General features: G+C 43.5%; 2 protein-coding genes across 3 annotated transcripts in view; one reads left to right on the forward strand and one right to left on the reverse strand.

The window, feature by feature from the left end:
* Positions 1-7,299, forward strand: part of ELAPOR2 (endosome-lysosome associated apoptosis and autophagy regulator family member 2) — a 56,438-nt gene extending 49,139 nt beyond the window's left edge. The window contains exons 18-21 of the mRNA XM_063135056.1: positions 878-1,004; positions 4,698-4,876; positions 5,412-5,577; positions 7,023-7,299. Coding sequence (XP_062991126.1) covers positions 878-1,004; positions 4,698-4,876; positions 5,412-5,577; positions 7,023-7,082 — 532 coding nt within the window. The 3' untranslated portion in view covers positions 7,083-7,299. The remainder of the gene's footprint in view (positions 1-877; positions 1,005-4,697; positions 4,877-5,411; positions 5,578-7,022) is intronic.
* Positions 7,300-17,988: 10,689 nt separating this feature from the next.
* GRM3 (glutamate metabotropic receptor 3) overlaps positions 17,989-20,867 on the reverse strand; it is a 68,451-nt gene continuing 65,572 nt past the window's right edge. The window contains exons 4-5 of one of the 2 annotated variants that reach the window (XM_063134306.1): positions 20,622-20,796; positions 17,989-18,476 (exon numbers count right to left, since the gene is read on the reverse strand). In XM_063134306.1, coding sequence (XP_062990376.1) covers positions 18,403-18,476; positions 20,622-20,796 — 249 coding nt within the window. In that variant the 3' untranslated portion in view covers positions 17,989-18,402. Of the gene's footprint in view, positions 18,477-20,621; positions 20,797-20,867 lie in introns of those variants that run through there. The other variant, XM_063134305.1, reaches the window with a different exon arrangement.

The raw sequence follows: 20,867 nt of genomic DNA on the forward strand, positions 1-20,867 counted from the left end.
GGTTGCATTTCATTGTTGACATTTTCAGTGTGTATTTATTTATTTATTGCATTTTTATATAGCTGAAGCTCTCTGGGCAGTTCACAAAAATTAAAACCATTCAGAGTATAAAACAAACAGTATAAAAACATGATATAAAATACAATACAAAAACACAACGAGGATAAAATCAGCAGCAGTGCAGAAATACAAATTTAAAATACAAATTTTAAACAGCAAAGTTAAAACTTGAATTTATAGACTGATAAAATACTGAGAGAATAAAAAGGTCTGCACCTGGCGCCTGAAAGAATATAGTGTAGATGCCAGGCGATCCTCCTTAGGGAGCTCATTCCACAGCCGGGGTGCCACAGCAGAGAAGGCCCTCCTCCTGGTAGCCACCTGCCTCACTTCCTTTGGCAGGGGCTCGCGGAGAAGGACCCCTGAGGATGACCTTAGGGTCCGGGCAGGTACATATGGGAGGAGGCGTGCCTTCAGATAGCCTGGCCCCAAGCCGTTTAGGGCTTTAAATGTTAATACCAGCACTTTGAATCGGGCCCAGACCTGGACTGGCAGCCAATGAAGTTGGAAAAGGACTGGTGTGATGTGGCCAGTCCATGTTAATACATCTGTTGATCTGCATGTGGTCAGATTTGTATTTCACAGTGATCTGACTACAGGTTTGTTTGTTTGTTTTGCCTTCCCAGAGCATAGTTAAATATAAAACTCACCACATATATGCAGTGGTGTGTGTGTGTGTGTGTGTGTAATTTTCTGTATGTGCATTGCTTGCAGAATGACATCCTGTTTCTGGAAATCGTTATTTAGGAATGAGCTCAACTATCCCTTCTTCTTTTGAATTTGTAACGTTAACCCACCCAACCTTTCCTTCTTCTAGTACTTGTCCTGCAGGTACCTGTGACGGCTGTACATTCTACTTCTTGTGGGAAAGTGCAGAAGCCTGTCCCATGTGCACTGAGCAGGACTATCATGAGATTGAGGGTGCTTGTAAAAAAGGACACCAGGTAAGGAACTGGTTGCAGTGGGTTGTGGGAAAAGGAGCTTCAAACTACAGAAAGAAAGAAAGAAACAATTTGATTGAAATATAACAAAAGCCATAGTAGATAAGAACATAAGAACATGCTGGATCAGACCAAGGGTCCATCTAGTCCAGCACTCTGTTCACACAGTGGCCAACCAGCCATCGGCCAGGGATGAACAAGCAGGACATGGTGCAACAGCACCCTCCCACCCATGTTCCCCAGCAACTGGTACACACAGGCTTACTGCCTCGAATACTGGAGATAACACACAACCATCAGGGCTAGGAGCCATTGATAGCCTTTGCCTCCAGGAATTTATCCCACCCCCTTTTGAAGCCATCCAAATTGGTGGCCATCACTACATCTTGTGGTAGTGAGTTCCATCATTTGACTATGCGCTGTGTGAAGAAGTCCTTCCTTTTATTTGTCCTGGATCTCCTACCAGTCAGCTTCATGGGATGACCCCAATGGGTTCTAGTATTTTGAGAGAGGGAGAAAAAGGTCTCCCTATCCACATTCTCCACTCCACGCATAATTTTGTACACACCTATCATGTCTTCCCTTAGCCTCCTTTTCTCCAAGCTAAACAATCCCAGTTACTGTAACCTTCCCTTGTAGGGGAGATGCTCCAGACCCTTAATCATTTTAGTTGCCCTTTTCTGCACTTTTTCCAGCTCTATAATATCCTTTTTAGGTGTGGTCACCAGAACTGTACACAGTATTCTAAGTGAGGTCGCAGCATAGATTTGTATAAGGGCAGGATGATACTGGCCATTTTATTCTCAATTCCTTTTCTTATAATGCCTAACATGGAGTTTGCCTTCTTTACAGTGGATGCACACTGGGTGGACATTTTCATCGAGCTGTCCACCACAATCCCAAGATCTCTTGGGGTTGTGGTGGACAGCTTGATGAAAATATCCACCCAGCGTGCGGCCGCTGTAAAGAAGGCAAACTCCATGTTAGGCATCAAACGAAAGGCCTACCTAGTCTAGCATCCTCTTTCCCATGGTGGCCAGCCAGCTGCTTACGAAGAGCCCACAAGCAGGACCTGAGCACAATCTTACACCCCTGTAGGACATCCTAAATTCAATGCCTTACCTGCAAACTTCTAGTAGGGTAAAGGAAGTTGTATCATTTTAAAGTGTGGTGGTTCTTCTCTTACTTATCAACTGAAACGTAAGGCACTTTACAAAACAGCAATGTGTTCAGCATTTACATTCAATACGGAACACATTTAAATGCGAAATATGGAAGAAAGGAAAGATATACTTAAGCAGGGGCGTCCAGGAGGCAGGATAGAGTCTACCTGTTGACTGCTTGCCCAGTTGGCCTAGATTGTGAACTCTTTGGGATAGAGAGAGATGCTGGCATTTGCTTTCAGCTGCCCTGAATTCAGAGGATAGTGTGGGAGGGACCACAGCTCAGTGATAGAGCACCTGCTTTACATGCAGAAGACCCCAGGTTCAATCACTGGCATTTCCAGGTACAGCTAGTTAAACCTGCCTGAAATCCTGGAGAGCCGCTACCAGGGAGTGTCAATAATACTGGACGAGATGGACCAACTATGATCCTATGATATAAATATAATGTAACCTTTTTGATAGCCACTTATTTTGATTGTGGTCTAGTAGAAAAGGGTGATAAGAACCTATGAAATAACAATAGCTGAATAAATAAATGCCTGCAGACCCAGTAGTGTCTGCGGGTTGCTGAGATCCTTACAGAGAATCCTGGGCAGGGTTGAATTTGGGGCTCATCTACACCAAGCAGGATATTCCACTATGAAAGTGGTATGAAAGCGGTATATAAAAGGCAGGAGCCACACGACTGCTTTATAGTGATATTGAAGTGCACTGCAGGATCTGCACTACTGCTTTATAGTGGTAATGAAGTGCACTGACAACTGTTGGGACCCAGGACACATCTACACCAAGCAGGATGTAACCCTCTGAAAGTGGTATGAAAGCATTATATTTATTTATTACATTTTTATACCGCCCAATAGCCGAAGCTCTCTGGGCAGTTCACAAAAATTAAAACCATAATAAAACAACCAACAGATTAAAAGCACAAATACAAAATACAGTATAAAAAGCACAACCAGGATAAAAACCACGCAGCAAAATTGATATAAGATTAAAGTACAGAGTTAAAACAGTAAAATTTAAATTTAAGTTAAAATTAAGTGTTAAAATACTGAGAAAATAAAAATGTCTTCAGCTGGCGACGAAAGGAGTACAGTGTAGGCGCCAGGCAGACCTCTCTGGGGAGCTCATTCCACAACCGGGGTGCCACAGCGGAGAAGCCCTCCTCCTAGTAGCCACCTGCCTCACTTCCTTTGGCAGGGGCTCACGGAGAAGGGCCCCTGTAGATGATCTTAAGGTCCGGGCAGGTACATATGGGAGGAGGCGTTCCTTCAAATAACCTGGCCGCAAACTGTTCAGGGCTTTAAATGTCAACACCAGCACTTTGAATCGGGCCCGGACCTGGACTGGCAGCCAATGAAATTGTAAAAGGACTGACGTAATGTGATCTCGCTGGCCAGTCCCTGTTAGTAAATGGGCTACCCTTTTTTTGTACCAGCTGAAGCTTCCGGACCGTTTTCAAAGGCAGCCCCACGTATAACGCATTGCAGTAATCCAAACGAGAGGTTATCAGAGCATGGATAACTGTAGCTAGGCTATCTCTGTCCAGATAAGGGCGTAGTTGGTATATCAACCTAAGCTGATAAAAGGTGCTCTTTGCCACTGAGTTCACCTGTGCCTCAAGTGACAGTTCTGGATCCAAGAGCACCCCCAAACTACGGACCTTATCCTTTAGTGAGAGTGCAACCCCATCCAGGACAGGGCAAACATCACCTCGCCGGACAGATGAACCACCCGCTAACAGTACCTCCGTCTTGTCTGGATTGAGTCTCAGTTTATTAGCCCTCATCCAGTCCATTACTGTGCCCAGGCACTGGTTCAGAACAGCCACTGTATATGGTATGTGTCATGGGTCCCAACAGTTGTCAGTGCACTTCAATACCGCTATAAAGTGGTAGTGTGGCTCTAGCCTTTTATATACCGCTTTCATACCACTTTCATAGTGGAATATTTGCTTGGTGTAGATGAGCCCCAGGTCTTATGATTAAGCCGGCACTTCCTAAATTCTTAAGCAAGAGGGAATATTCATGATTGCTTAAAGGGAGATTCATTGAAACTTACCAATTAAGAGACCTGGAGTATGGATTCTTGCTTTACAAATGTAACACAGATCCGTAGATCTAGTTTTAAAAGAGGAAACAGTAGACCACACAGAGCAAACCACAGTCCAGCCCTGCACTCAAAATGAGCCTGCTACCCACAGCAGGGCTACCACCTCCAGTGGATGCTGATTGAAAGTTTTAAAGGGGACAGTGCCGGAGCAGTGGGCAGCCTCTGGGTGGGTGAGTAATTTGGGATCACTGAGGCCTTTAATTGTCTTAAGAATATGTTTCATGTGACACGCAAGCAGTTATCTCATGGCATGGCACTTGAAAGCGACTGACTTGGCAAGATAACCCTACACATCTCTACTCAGAAGCAAGTCACGTTGAATTCAATTGGATGTACTCCCAGATAAGTGTGTCTAGGGTTGAAGCCTTAAGCTTTGCTTTGCTTCTCCCCTTCTCTCTTTTTCTTTCTTTTGTAGGAAACCTTGTATGTATGGAACGAACCAAGGCTATGTATAAAAGGGGTTTCTTTGCCCCAAAAAAGGATCATCATTTGTGAAACAGTGGACTTTTGGCTGAAAGTGGGGGCCGGTGTTGGTGCTTTCACCGGTGTCCTGCTGATTGCCTTAACCTGCTATTTCTGGAAGAAGAATCAGAAGTAAGTACTATGCACCCCCTAAGATTATGTGCAGTGAGTAACTGAAAAGGAAAGGAAAGGAACCTCTTGTGCAAGCACTTGAGTCATTGCTGACTCCTAGAGGGACGCCTGCTTTCGCTGACGTTTTCTTGGCAGACTTTGTAGTGGGGTGGTTTGCCATTGCCTTCCCTAGTCGCAGTTACCTTTCCCCCAGGTACTCATTTTACCGACCTCGGAAGGCTGGAAGGCTGAGTCGACCTGAGCCAGCTGCCTGAGAACCAGCTTCCACTGGGATCGAACTCAGGCCGTGGGGAGAGTTTTGGCTGCAGTAACTGCCGCTTACCACTCTGCTCCACACAAGTAACTGACCAGGGGCTTTACCCTTGAGCACTATACTGAGGCATAATCTGAGCCATGTACTACTTGGCCTTTTGGGATGCTCTCAAATAATCACAGAGAAAAAAAATTGTTGTTTATACCAGTGTTGCCCAACCTGTGTGAAGTGTTGGTATGTTTGTAAAGACAAAAATGACACAGTCTACATTTATTCCTTCAGGTTGGAGTACAAATATTCCAAGCTGGTGATGACAGCGAATTCAAAAGAGTGTGAACTTCCAGCTGCTGACAGCTGTGCTATCATGGAAGGGGAAGATAATGAAGAAGAAATAGTATATTCAAATAAACAGTCATTGCTAGGAAAACTCAAATTGTTGGCAACGAAGGTGAGTGCTGTCGCTGTTAGCATGATGGTCACCACAATATGCCCTAGCTTGTCACATGAATGGGTACACTGAGCCGTCAGAGAGCATTTGGGTAAGGCATGTGCCTTTCAGTTCGCAAATCACGTGAAAATGCCCCTGAATGCAAACGGGACTGCATGTCCTAAAATGTTCGCAAATTGCCGGACTTGTATTTGCGTTCGTAAAATGTGCACTTTAAAAAATGTACACCTTAAGAAAAGTACACCTCTTAAAATGCACAATTTAAAACGTGCATTTTCACACTTCAGTCAATGGCGGGAAAGGGTGCACTTTTAAAATTGCACACATTAAGAAATGCACACGTTTTAAAATTCATGCTTTAGTCAATGGGAGAAAAAGTGTGCACTGTTCCCATTGGAACAAACCAAATTTAACAGGCCACGAATGAGAAGGGAAGTGAGCTGAACCGAGCTTTGAAGTGAAGTTCAGAGAATTTCGGGGAGGTCAAGCATCCCTGGTTCTCCCATCCCTACATTTGAGGCTGTGGCACTGCTGAAACTAAGGCCACAGCTAGACCTAAGGTTTCTCCTGGGATCATCCAGGGTTCGCCCCTGCCTGAGCACTGGATCCCCTGTGTGTCACCTAGATGAACAGGTTTGACCCCTGGACGATCCAGGGATACACCTTAGGTCAAGCTATGGCCTAAGTGAGCACAGGTCACTGTCGGTTTGTTGAATGAGAGTTCACTAGGAGGCCATGTATGAGCAGAATATCTCTAGTGTCTGTCTACATCTGTCTGTGTTAGGTAAGTTTAGACTCTGGATTTAGCCATTTTAATGGGAATGCCTTCCTTAGATGGTGATGTGTATTACCAGACTTATTTTAAAATCTCTTCACTGGCTGCCAATTAGTTTCCGGGTGAAGTATAAAGTGTTGGTTATCACCTTTAAAGCCCTACATGGTTTGGGTCCAGGCTACCTGCGGGATCGCCTTCTCTCCCGTACAATCCAGCCCGCACACTCAGGTCCTCTGGGAAGAATTTCCTTCAGTCAGCAAAAACTAGGTTGACAACTGTTACCCAGAGGACCTTCTCTTCTGCTGCTCCCAGACTGCGGAATGGTCTGCCGGAGGAGACTTGTCAACTTGACAACTTCGCTTTCAAGAAAGCTCTCAAGACTGATCTCTTCCAATAGGCCTATCCAGGGGGATTTTAGGAGGTTTTTAGAATGTTTTTAGGATGTTTTAATTATGTACATGATGTTCTTAATTCAGTTTTATGTATTTTATATTTACTGTTGTTCCCCGCCTCAATCAAAATGGAGAGGCGGGTAAGAAATAATAATAACAACAACAACAACAACAACAACAACAACTCTAAACTGTGTTAAGCCAGCCTGACTGCCTGTGGACCCTTCTGCTTTCTTTCTTTCTTACTTACTTACTTACTCCTGTCTTTTGTAATGCAGGAAAGAGAAGACTGCTTTGAATCAGTTCAGCTGAAATCCTCAAGATCTCAAAATATATGAAGACCTTACTCTGCCTTTGCACTAGCAAACCTGATTTCTGTTTATAGGGGACCACATTTTCAACTCGTCCTGGCACCCAACCGAGGGGTGGTCTCCAGCAAGAAACACTGAGCAATCTAAGATGTAAAAGATGGCAGCAGAGAAGAACAAGAGAGGAAGTTGCCTTATCGTGAGACTGAGAAATTTGCCAAATAAATAAATAAATAAATAAAAAGAAGGAAAAAAAAAAAAAGGGAAAGCAAGTAGTTTGGGTCATACGCTGGGGATGGAAGTTCAACTCAGGGAGAGAGGAAGCACGAGTAGAGACAGTCCAGGACTTCTTGGTGCCTGAGGCAGAAAATCCAAATGGCTCCCCCTGGAGAAGTAAAAATATAACAAGACACTAATAATTGATGGTTTGTGACCCTTTAACACCTGTTGCCCCAACATCTCCTCTTTGAGGTGGGTTGCTTCACCTGCCCAGAGAGAGAGAGAGAGAGAGAGAGAGGTCATACCTGTGCATTGTTCTGGCATTGAGGATGCTTCATTATTCTTTAGTTCCTTTCTCTTCTGTCACAGAGATGAAACAGACTGGCTTTGGGAAAGGTTAGACATTTCCTCAAAGCTGTGACATGAATCTGCAGATGTGATGAGGCTGCAGCACTGAGTGTCTCTTGACATCAAAACAGCACTCAGTGCTTGAAATGGAAGAACGGTGGATGGTTTCTTTTCAATCCTTGTAAATCTGTGGTGTTTTGCCTTATGTTAGGGATCCAATTTCCCACCTGCAGAATCAGCTGCTTTAGATGCAAAGACTACATTAAAACAGTCATAGGGGAGGAACGAACGTGTGATCTAAAGGCTAACAGGGTAATCCGATGTGTGTTTCCGCAGAAGTCAGTCCCATTGTGTTCAATGGGGCATGCTTCCCAGTAAGTGTGTTTAGGTTGGCGGCCTAACTTCCTGCAGTCCAACTCTAAGGATCAAAGCTACATAATCAGAATTCGGCCAGGTTGACAACATATAGCCAGTGCCACCCCAATGGCTTGGAGCGCAATCACGCGGAGGCATCCTCGTTTGTATGAAGCAGCTCTTCCCAAGGTTGTGGGAATCTTAAGTCAAACCCTAACAAATCCCATCCTGCCAGGTTTTGCAACAGTGTGGTAAAGATTGCTGCAAGCATGTGGGCTTCCTATGGAGAACCGAATGCAAGAAACAGCTCTGATGTTCAGATGCTCAAAGAAGCAGTAGGGAGTGAGTTCCCCATGTGGTAGGCCACTTCTCATACTATACTACCTATGTTCATAGGTAGTATAGTATGAGAAGTGGCTTCTCATACTCATGAGGAGTGCTTCTACAACTCATTCCTGGGTCTAGAAGGCAAGAATCAATGTAAATTTGACATATTTGGGCCTCAAACAGACTGTGATGTGTCCTGTGTCCCTGCATACTTGTTATCTCCCCCCAAATTATCCTCTGCATGATTTTTTGGGGGAACTTTTTTAGATGCAGGAGTTATTATTATTATTATTATTATTATTATTAATTATTTTATTTATTACATCTCTATACCACCCCATAGTCAAAACTGTCTGGCTGGTTTAAACCATGAAAAATAAAGTATACGAAGTTTAAAAAAACATTGACATAAAAACGCACAAACAGGCAGTACACACTGAGACAAAACATATCTAAAAACAACTTTAACAATCAACCATAACCATAGGATAAATCCGGGACCTGATTTAAGCTCATCACATATTGCCAAATGCCTGAAAAAAGAAAAAAAGGTCTTACTTTGTTGCCAGGTGGGCCTCGCCAGGGAGATCATTCCATAATGGGGGCGGGGCACCACTGAGAAGGCCCTCTCTCTCGTTGCTGCCTTCCGAACCTCCCTTGGAGGAGTCACCTGGAGTGCGGCCTTAGATGCTGAGCGTAATGCATGGTTGACCCTTCGTTGCACTCCAGTGTCGTTCGAAGTGATCAAGCTCATTAGCATTGACATTGGGAAACATTGCATTCAAGTCCAGATGTAATCACCAAAATGGAATATTCTGAATACCAATATTTGTGATGTGCATTTGAAATCTTAGCTCTAATTATCTGAAGCCGGGAAAGCAGTATAAGCTCATGGATTGCTCCCAAATTACTCACCTGCAAGCCGGTGGCCCCAGAGCAGTAGCACTGGGCTGCATGTGACTGACAAGGGAAGCGTTGGCAGGCCAATGGCCCTTGGACTGTATGTATTGATCAGTACCAATAAGAAGAATCAGTAATAAGAATGTCCCGTGATCTTTAGATTTCCAGAATTTCCAAAATGAGATATACACTGTTGAGGAGAACTAAATACTCATCAGGATAAAGATTGTAAGTTAAGTGTTATTGATGAGAAGCTGTGGTTTATACATTTGTATCTAAATTATGAAAGATACCAGCCCCGTTCAGACAACACGCTAAACCATGCTGCTTAACCACAAAATGGTTAATGGAATGTATTCCGTTAACCATTTTGTGGTTTAGCTTGTCTGAACGGGGCCATAGTGTATTGGGAAGATTTTTTTTAAAAAAACCCTACATATGCTCAGCTACGTGAGTACAGAAAATGAGGTGGCACTAGTCATGGTTTTTAGCACAAGGTATTCAATAGATGTGATTTTTGACTACCTTCCCACCTTTTAAATGAAACTAATTCTGAAACTTTCCACATTTTGAATAATTTTCCTACCATTTTATTACAGGGTATGGAATTAGACTTCCCTGGTTTTACTTGCTTTTAATCTGAGTAGGGTAATTTACCCAGTTTGCGTTATACAGTTGCAGAATGCAGTTTTCTGTTTTATTAGAGCTGTTCAGAAAACACACTAAGCCATGGTTTGGTCACCAACCCTTTTGCAGCAAGTGGTTAGTGAGCGTGTTTAAACTGGTTTTCTTGCCATTATGATTAGGAATGGTTCATATGACAACCTAAGCTGCAATGTTTAGCTCAAAACATCAAACCATCATGTTTTAGCATGTTATCTTAACAGGGCCATTGGTCTTCTTATGGGTAATTCAGAGAATGCGTGCAGTTTTTTGTTCTTGAAACACATGCAGCAAGGGGCATTTTGCTATGTTTGAATATTTATCAATCAATCCTATGCATGCCTACTCAGAAGTAAGTTGCATCAATCCCAGTGGGACTTGCTCCCTTGTAACTGTGCATAGAATTGCAATGGGATGTCCTCTTTGTTTTGGTATATTTTGTAATGTCACTCATTATCTTTGGCTAATGTACATGCAATTGTTACTTTTGGCAATGGTTTTCTTCACTAGATATGAATTATGTTATGGGCCAGTTCACTTGGTCATCGTCATCATCATCATCATCATCATTTCTGTGCAGAATGCTGAAGGACTTGCTCATTCACAGAATTCACATGGTAAATACTGTGAACAGACAAATCCATGGATACAGCTGCATTGACCTTTCAGAGATTTTCATGACTACATCAGCTAAAAACATTGTTACTGTGATCATGGAGATCACTGCTGGGTCACTGCAGTTGTATTCGTCAGCCTGAGGGATGAATTTCAACGTGGGAAAAGTCTCAGGGAAAGGGGCTGCATAACAGTGATGGGCAAAGTGGACAGTGGTGCTTGATGGACCAGAGGTTTCCCACCATTACGCTGGATCAGCCTTTAACATCTCTCCACCCAGATGTTGCCTACTACTTCCATCAGTCAATGTTGGCTTGGGACGATGGGAGTTGTAGGCCACAACATCTGGAGGGATCCAAATTGGGAAAGGCTGCTCTGGATGCACTGGGTGAAGTCGACTTTCACCGTATGAAAACATGCAGCCTTGCTTCAGATAGTCCATCTAGCCTAGTATTTTTTACTACTCTGTAGCTCACCAAGGTGTCATTTCTGGTAACTGAGATAGTGGGGACTAAAAACGGGACCTTGTATGCAAATCATGTGCTCTACCAGTCAATCCTCTTTATACCATGTAAATGTCTGTGAACCTTTATTACAACAACATCCATCTTATCTGTAGTCCTCATATGAAATTACAAATATTCTTCCCTTCTGGAGTTTGGCAGTCTTCTTCAGTGATTGATGGAGACAGGGAAATAATTGTCTTCTCAGAGTTCTTTTGCTTTTGTTTCCTCCAAGCCATAGGTGTCTATGAAGATATTTTGGGAAAGATTTGGCAATTTCCACATACAGTGGGGGCTGCCAATTTGTCATTATTTCCCAAAACATCCTCACAGCTGGGATTTATTGCAAGACAGTCTCATTCTTTCACTACTGGATTTTCCCTGTTATGTCCCAATGCCTTAAATCTGAATGAATAGTCTTCTCTTAATACCTGTGCTTTTAAATATATAATCCGTACTTCATTGTGATTCTAACTGGTTTGTCATATAAGGCTTTCTTTTTGTTCCTCCTGACCACCTTCACGATAGAACATGAGAAAACAATAAGAGCCATGCTTGATCAGACCAAGGGTCATTCTAACTCAGCATTCTTTTCAGATGGTGAACAACCAGCTGGCTGGAAGAAAACCACAAGCTCCCAGTCGTATTCCTCAGCAACTGGTATATTGCAGGCATAATGCCTCTGATACTGGAGGCATTATACAGTATCAGTAGCCATTAGGACTGGTAGCCATTGATAGCCTTCCCCTCCAGGAATTCATCCAATCCCCTTTTAAAGCCATCCAAATAGGTGGCCTTTATTGCAACTTGCAGTACCAAATTTTAACTATTCCCTGTGAGTAGAAGTATTTCCTTTTATCTGTCCTGAATCTCCCGCCAATCAGTTCTTAACGCAGGGTTCTAATATTACTAGAGCAGAATAAAAATGTCCACTAACCACTTCCTCCACACCATCCATAATTTTGCACACCTCTATCATGTCTCCCCTCACTCACCTTTTTCCTAAGCTAAACACTCCCAGATGTTGTAACCTTCCCACATAGGGGAGATGCTTCAGCCACTTGATCACTTGGGTTGCCCTTTTTCTGCTCCTTTTCCGACTCTGTGACATCGTTTTTGAAGTGCAGTGACCAGAACTGTACACAGTATTCGAATGTGTTTGCACAATAGCTTTGTATAAGGCCAGTATGATATTGCTGGTTTTATCTTTAATTTCTTTCCTAATTATGCGTAACATGGAATTTGCCTTTTTGGGTCAACATTTTCATAGAATGGGATTTTTTGCCCCAACATGCATCACTTTATGCTTGCTTACACTGAACTACATTTGCCATTTGAATGCCCATTCTGCCAGTTTGGAGAGATGCTTTTGGAGCTCTTCACAATCCCTTTTTGTTTTAGCCACTCAAAATGATATGGTGCCATCGGCAAGCTTGGCAACCTCATTGCTCACCCCTAATGCCATATCACTTATGAACGAGTTGAACAGCATTGATCCCAACACAGTTCCCTGTAGCGTCCCACTGTTTGCACCCCTTCATTGGGAGAATTTACCATTTTTTTCTCACTCTGAGCTATGCGTGATTAAAGAAACATTTAGGTCATAGCTAGATGGGGCGAAACCCCGGGGTGATCATCCCTGTGTGTCCACATGGCACACAGGGGATCCCGGGATCAGGGAGGGATGATCCCTCCCTTGCCCTGGGATCTCACCCTCCCCTTTAGCCCCGGTCTCGGGCTGAGCCTGAGAACGTGAAACGTGGCTTGTTGATCCAGCTCCGTGCAATTCCTCGCGAGGAGCCAGGAGCAGCGCAAGGGGCACAGCGCTCCTGAGGAGCGCTGCGCCCATCAGGAGTGGGTGGGTGGGAACGAGGAAAATAATTTAAATTAAAAAAATACCTTTTTCACATGAGTGTTTGTGCGCTTCCAGCCCTTTAATAATAAAAAAATGGGCATGGCGCCTCTCCTTCTGAGGTTTTCACGCATCATGTGTAAACAGAGGAGGGATCTCGCGATAAACACCACACGAGATCTTCCCTCCTCCGTCGTGGGCTAACAAGCCTTAGTCTAGCTAAGGCCTTAGTGTGGCCCACAGCATGGAATCCACAACAATACATAAGAGGAGTTTGTTTTAATAGTCAGATTGTTTCCTCCCCAAAGCCTTTCATTCTGTAATTGCAATTCCTCTGTCTCTGGTTTGTTTCTAAGACCAATCCTAAGTGCTGGTCATTATCTTTCAAAGCCCTAAATCGGGAGCAGGATCTCAAAAGGATAATTTTCTCGCACACAATTCAGCCCATCTGCTCAAGTCTTTGATCCCACTGCTGACAGACATGTGGCTGGTTGGTACGCAGGACTGGGCCTTCTCAAATGTAGCAGACTATGGAATGCCATATCCCAGGAGGCCCACTTGGCCCTTTCTTTGTTGATATGTAGGCCTCTCTTGAAGGCAAGTTTGTTCTGACATGAAGAAATACTTTAATTCTCAGTTTGAATTGCCTCTGTCATGTCGTTTCCTTTGGGCTGCTGATGCTGCTTTAATTTTACTTACGTTTCATTTAAGTTGATACTTTATATTCTTCCACCTTTTCTTTCTCTTTCCCTAAAGAGTAAAACTTGATTATGTTTAATTTCCACCCCACAAATAACTCCTTTGCTTCTTTGATAGCCTCACTGGAGAAACTGTTGTCAGAAATACCTCCACATATTTTGCTAAGATATGTGAGGAGTTTGTTGGACAGATATGCCACTTTCTAATATACAGTTGTTATTGATCATTTCTGAACCACTTCATGTATATTCCAATAGTTATCCAACAACATTGGGCTACTAGCCCTGATGGTTGTGTGCTACCTCCAGTATTCAAGGCAGTAAGCCTGTGTGCACCAGTTGCTAGGGAACATGGGCAGGAGGGTGCTGTTGCACCATGTCCTGGTTGTTCATCCCTGGCCAATGGCTGGTTGGCTACTGTGTGAACAGAGTGCTGGACTAGATGGATCCTTGGTCTGATTCAGCATCAGGGCACTGCTTCTGTTCTTACGTTCTAACATTCATCAAAAGATCAGTTATTGTATGCCTATAAACCTTGCAGACTTTTTTTTTTTTAATATCAGGTGGGGTGGGGAACAAGTGGCTCTCCAGACTGCAGTTCCCACCATCCCCAGTCAGTATAGCCAATGGTGAGGGATGATGGTAGTTGCAGTCAAACAACCTCTGGATGGTGACATGTTTCCCAATGCTGTTTTATGTAGCCAATCCTGTTGGCCGATTTTCATCTCATTGTTGCATTTCCATTCGTTCCTTTTTAAAATTTGGGTGCAGCCAATTGCATCATTTGAAGATGAAAGGTGTCGCAATGGTGCATCTCTGTGTCTGAATGGGGTTCCTGCTTCTGTGATTACAGATTTATTGAATGGCAGAAAATGTGCATCCATGCCAGCAACACACTTTCAACAGGGCCATATTTTGAGCGGAGCCGGGGTGAGACATTGACGCCTCGCTTGTTCAGAAGCCGAGATCCAAGGAAAGAGATCTCAGACTCCTCTCTCCATGTAAACAGGGGCTGAGGCATTGGCAGAATGCCTTATTATGGAGCTGATCCGGGCACTCTGCTGCAATTGGGCGTAAGCAGATGGAGGCCATAATAAGGGGAGGTCATGGGCCCAATGCAAATGTTCAGCACGCTCACATGAGGACTAAAAGGATGGCAGGGGCGACTGTATGCACACAAGCCCTGCTGCCAACATCTCTGCCCTTCCCACGTGCACAAGGAAAAGTCTGAACGGGGCTTCTATTTGTGCGTGCTTGAATGTGAATAGAAGCCTCTGTGCAATCAGGAACCCTGGTAAAGCAGGGTTCTTCGTCACACAGAGGTGTTGACTCCCATTATATCAATGTTTTTATTTTGTTTCCCAATACAATCCTTCAAGACAGTTACAATACTTCAACTTAACACGCAGACGGTATATCAATAGTTTCTAAATCACTTAGCCGGAACCTATTCCAAGAATTAACCAATTTTGGAAAGTCTGAACGGAGTTCATTCTTCCCTCCCATAGCAATTTATAACGTACTATTTTATTCATCACCATGGCGGTCCAAGTCTTCTTTTTCTGTTGTACCAGAGACATTCTGCATATTGATTGCCAAGCATTTGCTAAGAGGATCCTTGTAGCAATTAATATATAACTCACCATCTCCACTGAATCTTTAGGGATCTGATCTTTAAGAGCACCCAGGAGACTAGTTGTTGTGGTTAATATCAACTCTTAGCTTGTGATTTCTCTGGATCTTGTCTGTTATCTTCTTTCAATATTCCTTATCAGGATTGCAGTGCCACCATACATGGGCAAAAGTTCCTTTACCAGTACCTATCTCTTACCACTGGGGAGGCATCTACTCTCATCCAAATGAACATGAGTGGAAGGCCCCTTCAGCTCTCTGGGCCCAATCAGGCAAGGTCAGAGGCCAAGCAGGCAGGAGGGACATTGGGGATGAAGTTTGTGTACTTTCCCTTTAATAATCATAATCATAATAATTTTATTTCTTACCCGTCTCTGTTTGGATCAAGGCAGGGAACAACAATAAGTATAAAATACATAAAACTGAATTAAAAACATAGTATACATTATTAAAACATCCTAAAAACATCCTTAAAACACCCTAAAATTCCACTGCATAGGCCTGCTGGAATAGATCAGTCTTTATAGGTTTCTTAAATGCTACAAGTCTCGTCTGGCAGGCCATTCCACTGTCTGGGAGCAGCAGAAGAGAAGGTCCTCTGGGTAATACTTGTCAGCCTAATTTTGGCAGACTGAAGTAGATTCTTCCCAGAGGACCTGAGTGTGTGGGGCGGATTGTACGGGAGAAGGCGATCCCGCAGGTAGCCTGAACCCAAACCATGTAGGGCTTTAAAGGTGATAACCAACACTTTATACTTTGCCCAGAAACTAATTGGCAGCCATTGAAGAGATTTTAAAACTGGTGTAATGTGGTCACCCCTAGGTGTCCCAGTGACTATCCTGGCTGCCATATTTTGAACTAGTTGAAGTTTCTTGACTAGGCACAAAAGTAGCTCTATGTAGAGCGCATTGCAGAAGTTGAGTCTCAAAAGTTACCAGCGGGTGCACAACCGTCTTTAGGCATTCCATCTCTAGGAAGGGGTGCAGCTCCTTTGCCCCTGCCCCGTCCTTTTAGCCTTCACGTGAATACCCCTCCTAATCAAAGCCTCTTCTGGTTGGCGTATGAGCCGTCGGCCACAAGGAGCCACCTTCATAGTTTGCGTAAATGTCTTTGGGCAGCTGATGAAAGTATAAGCATGGAATGGCAAATCCTGTGAACGGAGTTCTAATATAACCTCATGCCTCCGGAACGGTTTACTTAAATGGCTCACTTAAAAGTTCCTCCAAAAGTTTAATCTGAGGCACTTCTAAACTTCCTTGAATTTCAATTGTGCAACTGGAATGTGTTGTTTCATGTGTAGCCATATTGGTTAATGAAATTGCTGCTATGGTTTCAGTTTATTTGAGGGGCGGCGGATGTATAAAACCCTTTATTTTAACTAATAAATGTCTACATTTATAATGATAATGTACCTAGACTTATGTAATTTTTCTTGTCAACTCCCACCAGAGTGCCCCAGAGTGATCTTAAAGGTCACGGTGAAACAAAGGGGTGGTAAAGGGCAGACTTTTAAAGGCTCTGTAACACACCTTGAAACATCCGTTCAAAGCATTGTGAAAAACTATCCACCTGTGTCTCCCCATAACTAGTTTGTTACTGCAGGATCACTGTTTTATATGATGAACTTTAAAGTAGCTTCCACATAAGCTTTGCAAATGACATAATAGAAATTCAGTGATTTTGTTTCTATGTGCTCAATGTACTGGTGCAAGTACACATACTATCTACTCTGACACGGAGCTACGGCTGCACAAAAACTGCAGCCACCCTGTGGAGGCTGTTTCCAGTGACTTTATAAGGATGACCATGACATGAAGAGATGATGTTTTAGTGCAAGAGGCTGGGTCCCTGTAATCCCCCAGCAGTGTAAAAATAAATAAATAAATGACATTTGCAACCCTCAAAGCTGACATCGGAGGTGGGCTGCCTCCCCTTTATGCTAAAGCATGGGCATTGAACCCCTTTCAGAGTGATGGCTGAATTCAATCCCAGAGATGCCCTCAGGGTCCACATTCCAGTGGTGGGTGGGGCCAAAATACTCACATATGTTACCTTAAAGGCGCAATCCTTGCATGTTTAGAGAGAAAGAAGTCCTACAATCCCAGCATATCCCAGAAAGCTTTTTTTTCTGTGTTAACATGCAAAGGATAACGCCTTAAAGTCTTACGGCCAGTAATGAAGCATTAGGTAAGGCATTACTACCTTTCAGAATGGGGGAAAAGCTGGGAAACCACCCAATGATTGGTGGTGAGGGGAAAGGGGACGTGGCCAAGAGAAGGGTTGTGGCCCTCTGGAACCACAGGAGGGCCCGATTTGACTTGCGGGCCTGTGATTCCCCACCCTGGGGCTAAAGGCTGGCTTTGCTAACACAGAGACCAGCCCTAAAGGCTCCAGACAGACCTTTGGATGCCAATATGGAACACTCAAGTTAGTAAGAATTCAGTTGATAATAATGGCTTAGTTCAGCTTTCCTTATAAGGCCCATTCACACTGCATCTGTGGAAGATCTAGCTCTCCATCTTTGAAGAATACTAATACAGGCATAGTGGCTAAAATGTTGGCCTGGGAGTCGGGAGATCCGGGTTCTAGTCCCCACTCAGCCATGGAAACCCATTGGGTGACTTTGGGCCAGTCACAGACTCTCAGCCCAGCCTACCTTACAGGGTTGTTGTATGGAGAGGAGGAAGAGGATTATGTATGCCACCTTGGGTTCCTTGGAGAGAAAAAAAAAGGTGGGATATAAATGTAATAAATAAATAAATAACAGTGAAGGGGGGCAGGAAGAAAGTGCAAGCATGCTGGAAAACGTTTCAGATTTTATTACTGACATCTTTACATTAATTAATACTGCCGTGAAAACCATCTGTTGCACAGAATGTAACCATAATATACAACATAGAAATGCAGTCTAAGTAAATTACAACAAGGAATTACAAAAAAATCTCATTAGAAAGAAAGCCACCTAACATGGCAACTGGTCATTTCCTCACTGCTGAGTCAACATGGTGGCCCTGGAAATCATGGTTATTTACACATCCCTCAACTGTTAATCACAGAGGGGTCCTAAAGTTGTTCTAAAAAGAACATCACTATATACTGTGCAGCCCTCAAAAATAATTTATTACACTGTCTCTAGAAAAAAAAATGCTAGTCCTTTTAAAATGTTCGTATTTTCCAGAGTGCACAAGAAATGTGCAATACTTCCTAACAGTCTAGGACTGCGAGAACCGGCTGAATAATCACAGAGATGAGGTGGTAGAATCCACAACTTCTCTTCCGTTACAGACGGTGGGAACATACACATTAGCAGAGGCTGAAAGAGAAAAGCTGTTATTAGCAACCAATATTTTTTGAGTTTCACAAGTGCTCCCTCCTCTTCCTTGACCTCCAAATGAGGAGGGATGCAACTGAATGTTTCAAAATCAAAGAGGTGATAACAGAGACGACACGCCTGCATTACAATTTAAACCACGTTCAAATCTACCATGACCCCAAAGAAAGGAATACTGGTCTGATGAAGCTGCTAAAGGTTTCAGCAAAGAAAACTCAGCATTTTCGGCAACCTACAAATCTCAGGGTTCCTTGGTGGAAGACATGACTGACACAAGCTAGCTGAGGTGCCTAGAAAGTAAAAGTATATCACTTTTACTTTCTAGACGAGACCAGCCAGTGCTGTGAAACCAATTGTTATCTGTCCCTTTTATGTGGTAGGCATGTGAGAAGTTATGGCATTGGTGAAAGAAACTAGGAGGATGGATGTATATGTTTTAATTTTGTAAAGCTGCCTTGAGGCCGAGCATTGGACAAAAGGTGGGATACAAATATAATAATAATAATAATAATAATAATAATAATAATAATAATAATAATAATAATAATGTGTATTAGGCAGCACAGTTTGATTGCTGAGGGGCAGAAGAGGATAGTCAGCATAGGATACAGAAGTGTGAAGACCTGGGTGGCACACCTGCCAGCCAGTTCCGGTTAGCGTATCCATCCTTAGAACGGAATGTGCCTCAAAAAACAACGCATCAACCACCATAAGTCTGTGTGATGGCACTGGCCATTTTGTACAAAAATGACACATTCTGCTAAGAGGGCTTGCTCCCCGTTACGTGTGTATAGGATCACCGACTACATCAACTACTATCTGCAATGCAATGCACACTTACTTGGGCGTAAATACTCATGAACTCAAGAGGATGTACGTCTGAGCAGACGTGCATAGGATTGCAGTGTAGCTGCCTGATGTGCTAATTAAACCTTGCAGTCCTAGGTGTTACAGACGAGGCTGACGCTTGCCCAAGGGAGCTCCAGGAGTTCTTGGTTGAGCAAGTATTTGAAGCCCAAGCAACTAATTCCACGCTCAGTACTCCATCTGCTGGATCATGCTGGATTTGAATTTGAGCATTGAAAATAATATTATTAGAAGGCTTTGACTTATTAGAAAATGTGGTATTAAATTGTGTTCCATTCACCATGTCCAAGGGTTAAAGACATGAAGGGCATAATCAGACAGGGGGAAATCGTGTTTCCTTACCGTTGCTCTTGCTTCCTGCTGCTTTTACGCCATATGGGACGAGAAGAATCACACAGGAGAGAAAGGGGAAACGAGCTGCAACCACGTGGCCCATTCAGTGTAGTGGGACAGCGCCCTCTAGTGGGCATTTTATTGCGAAACTTCTCTGCACACGGCAGGAAATGGCGACCAATTTCGTTATAACGCAGAAGAGTCGCATTTTGTTTGGACTATTTTACTACGAAACAAATGGCAGAAGGAGCGAGAAACTCAAGAGGCGGATGGCGTTGTGAGAGGGACTTGTGAAAATCCGTGAGTGCCCAATAATGAACATGCTACAAAACGCTCATCTGATGATGCTCTGCGAAGAGGGAACATCCTTTTTTCCTCACCCCTATCTCTCCGCTGAGGTAACCATCCGATTTTCCTGTGCTGTTAAGAGCTGCAGGGCAGGCAGAAATTCAGCAAGTGAAGCGTTTCCACGTCATTTCCTCTCAAAGCCAGAGCAAAACAATAGTCCTTGGATTTCTGCCTGTTGCACAGCTATTAATGAGCCAGTTTTAAAAGAAAAATATAAACACTTACCCTGCAGCTCTTAGTATTTTTAGTTCCGTCTGTCTTCTTCTTAATCTTTGATGTAATTTAAAAAATGCTCAGGATTGGTTTTTATTACTTGCTTTAAGCACTGGCTGACTTTACTGCTGTTGTGTTTAATTGGGTTTGATATCACACTTCACTTAATTGAAAAACTGTACTTATATATTATAAACTTTATTTATGACATGCAACCTGTGACCGCAACCTGCCTTGAGCATCTACATTGTTTTATGGAAAAGTGGGGGAGTAATTTCCAAATGCAGGGCTGACCGGCTGAGGTGCAGCTCTCTGAGGAAGGAAAGGGGGCGGTCCTATTTCTCCGTCATGCGCTTCGTTAATTACCTTGGGAATAAGTTGTTCCGGTCCCACTGACGCTGAACCTGTTGAGATGCAGCCTGTGAGTGACCACATTTTTCTGTGGCTGGAAGAGGACGATATGCACTTTGGGGGCAAACAGACATCCCAGGACAACGAAGCCGCTCAAGCTAACAGAGATGCACATGGTTGTGGTCTGAACCTGCGTGGAGAAAACCACAGTAAAATCAGTGGGGCCAAAAAGAGACATTCGTAAGCCCCACCCCAAATTCC

The sequence above is a fragment of the Elgaria multicarinata genome, chromosome 9 (assembly GCF_023053635.1).
Source record: "Elgaria multicarinata webbii isolate HBS135686 ecotype San Diego chromosome 9, rElgMul1.1.pri, whole genome shotgun sequence".
Taxonomy (NCBI): domain Eukaryota; kingdom Metazoa; phylum Chordata; class Lepidosauria; order Squamata; family Anguidae; genus Elgaria; species Elgaria multicarinata.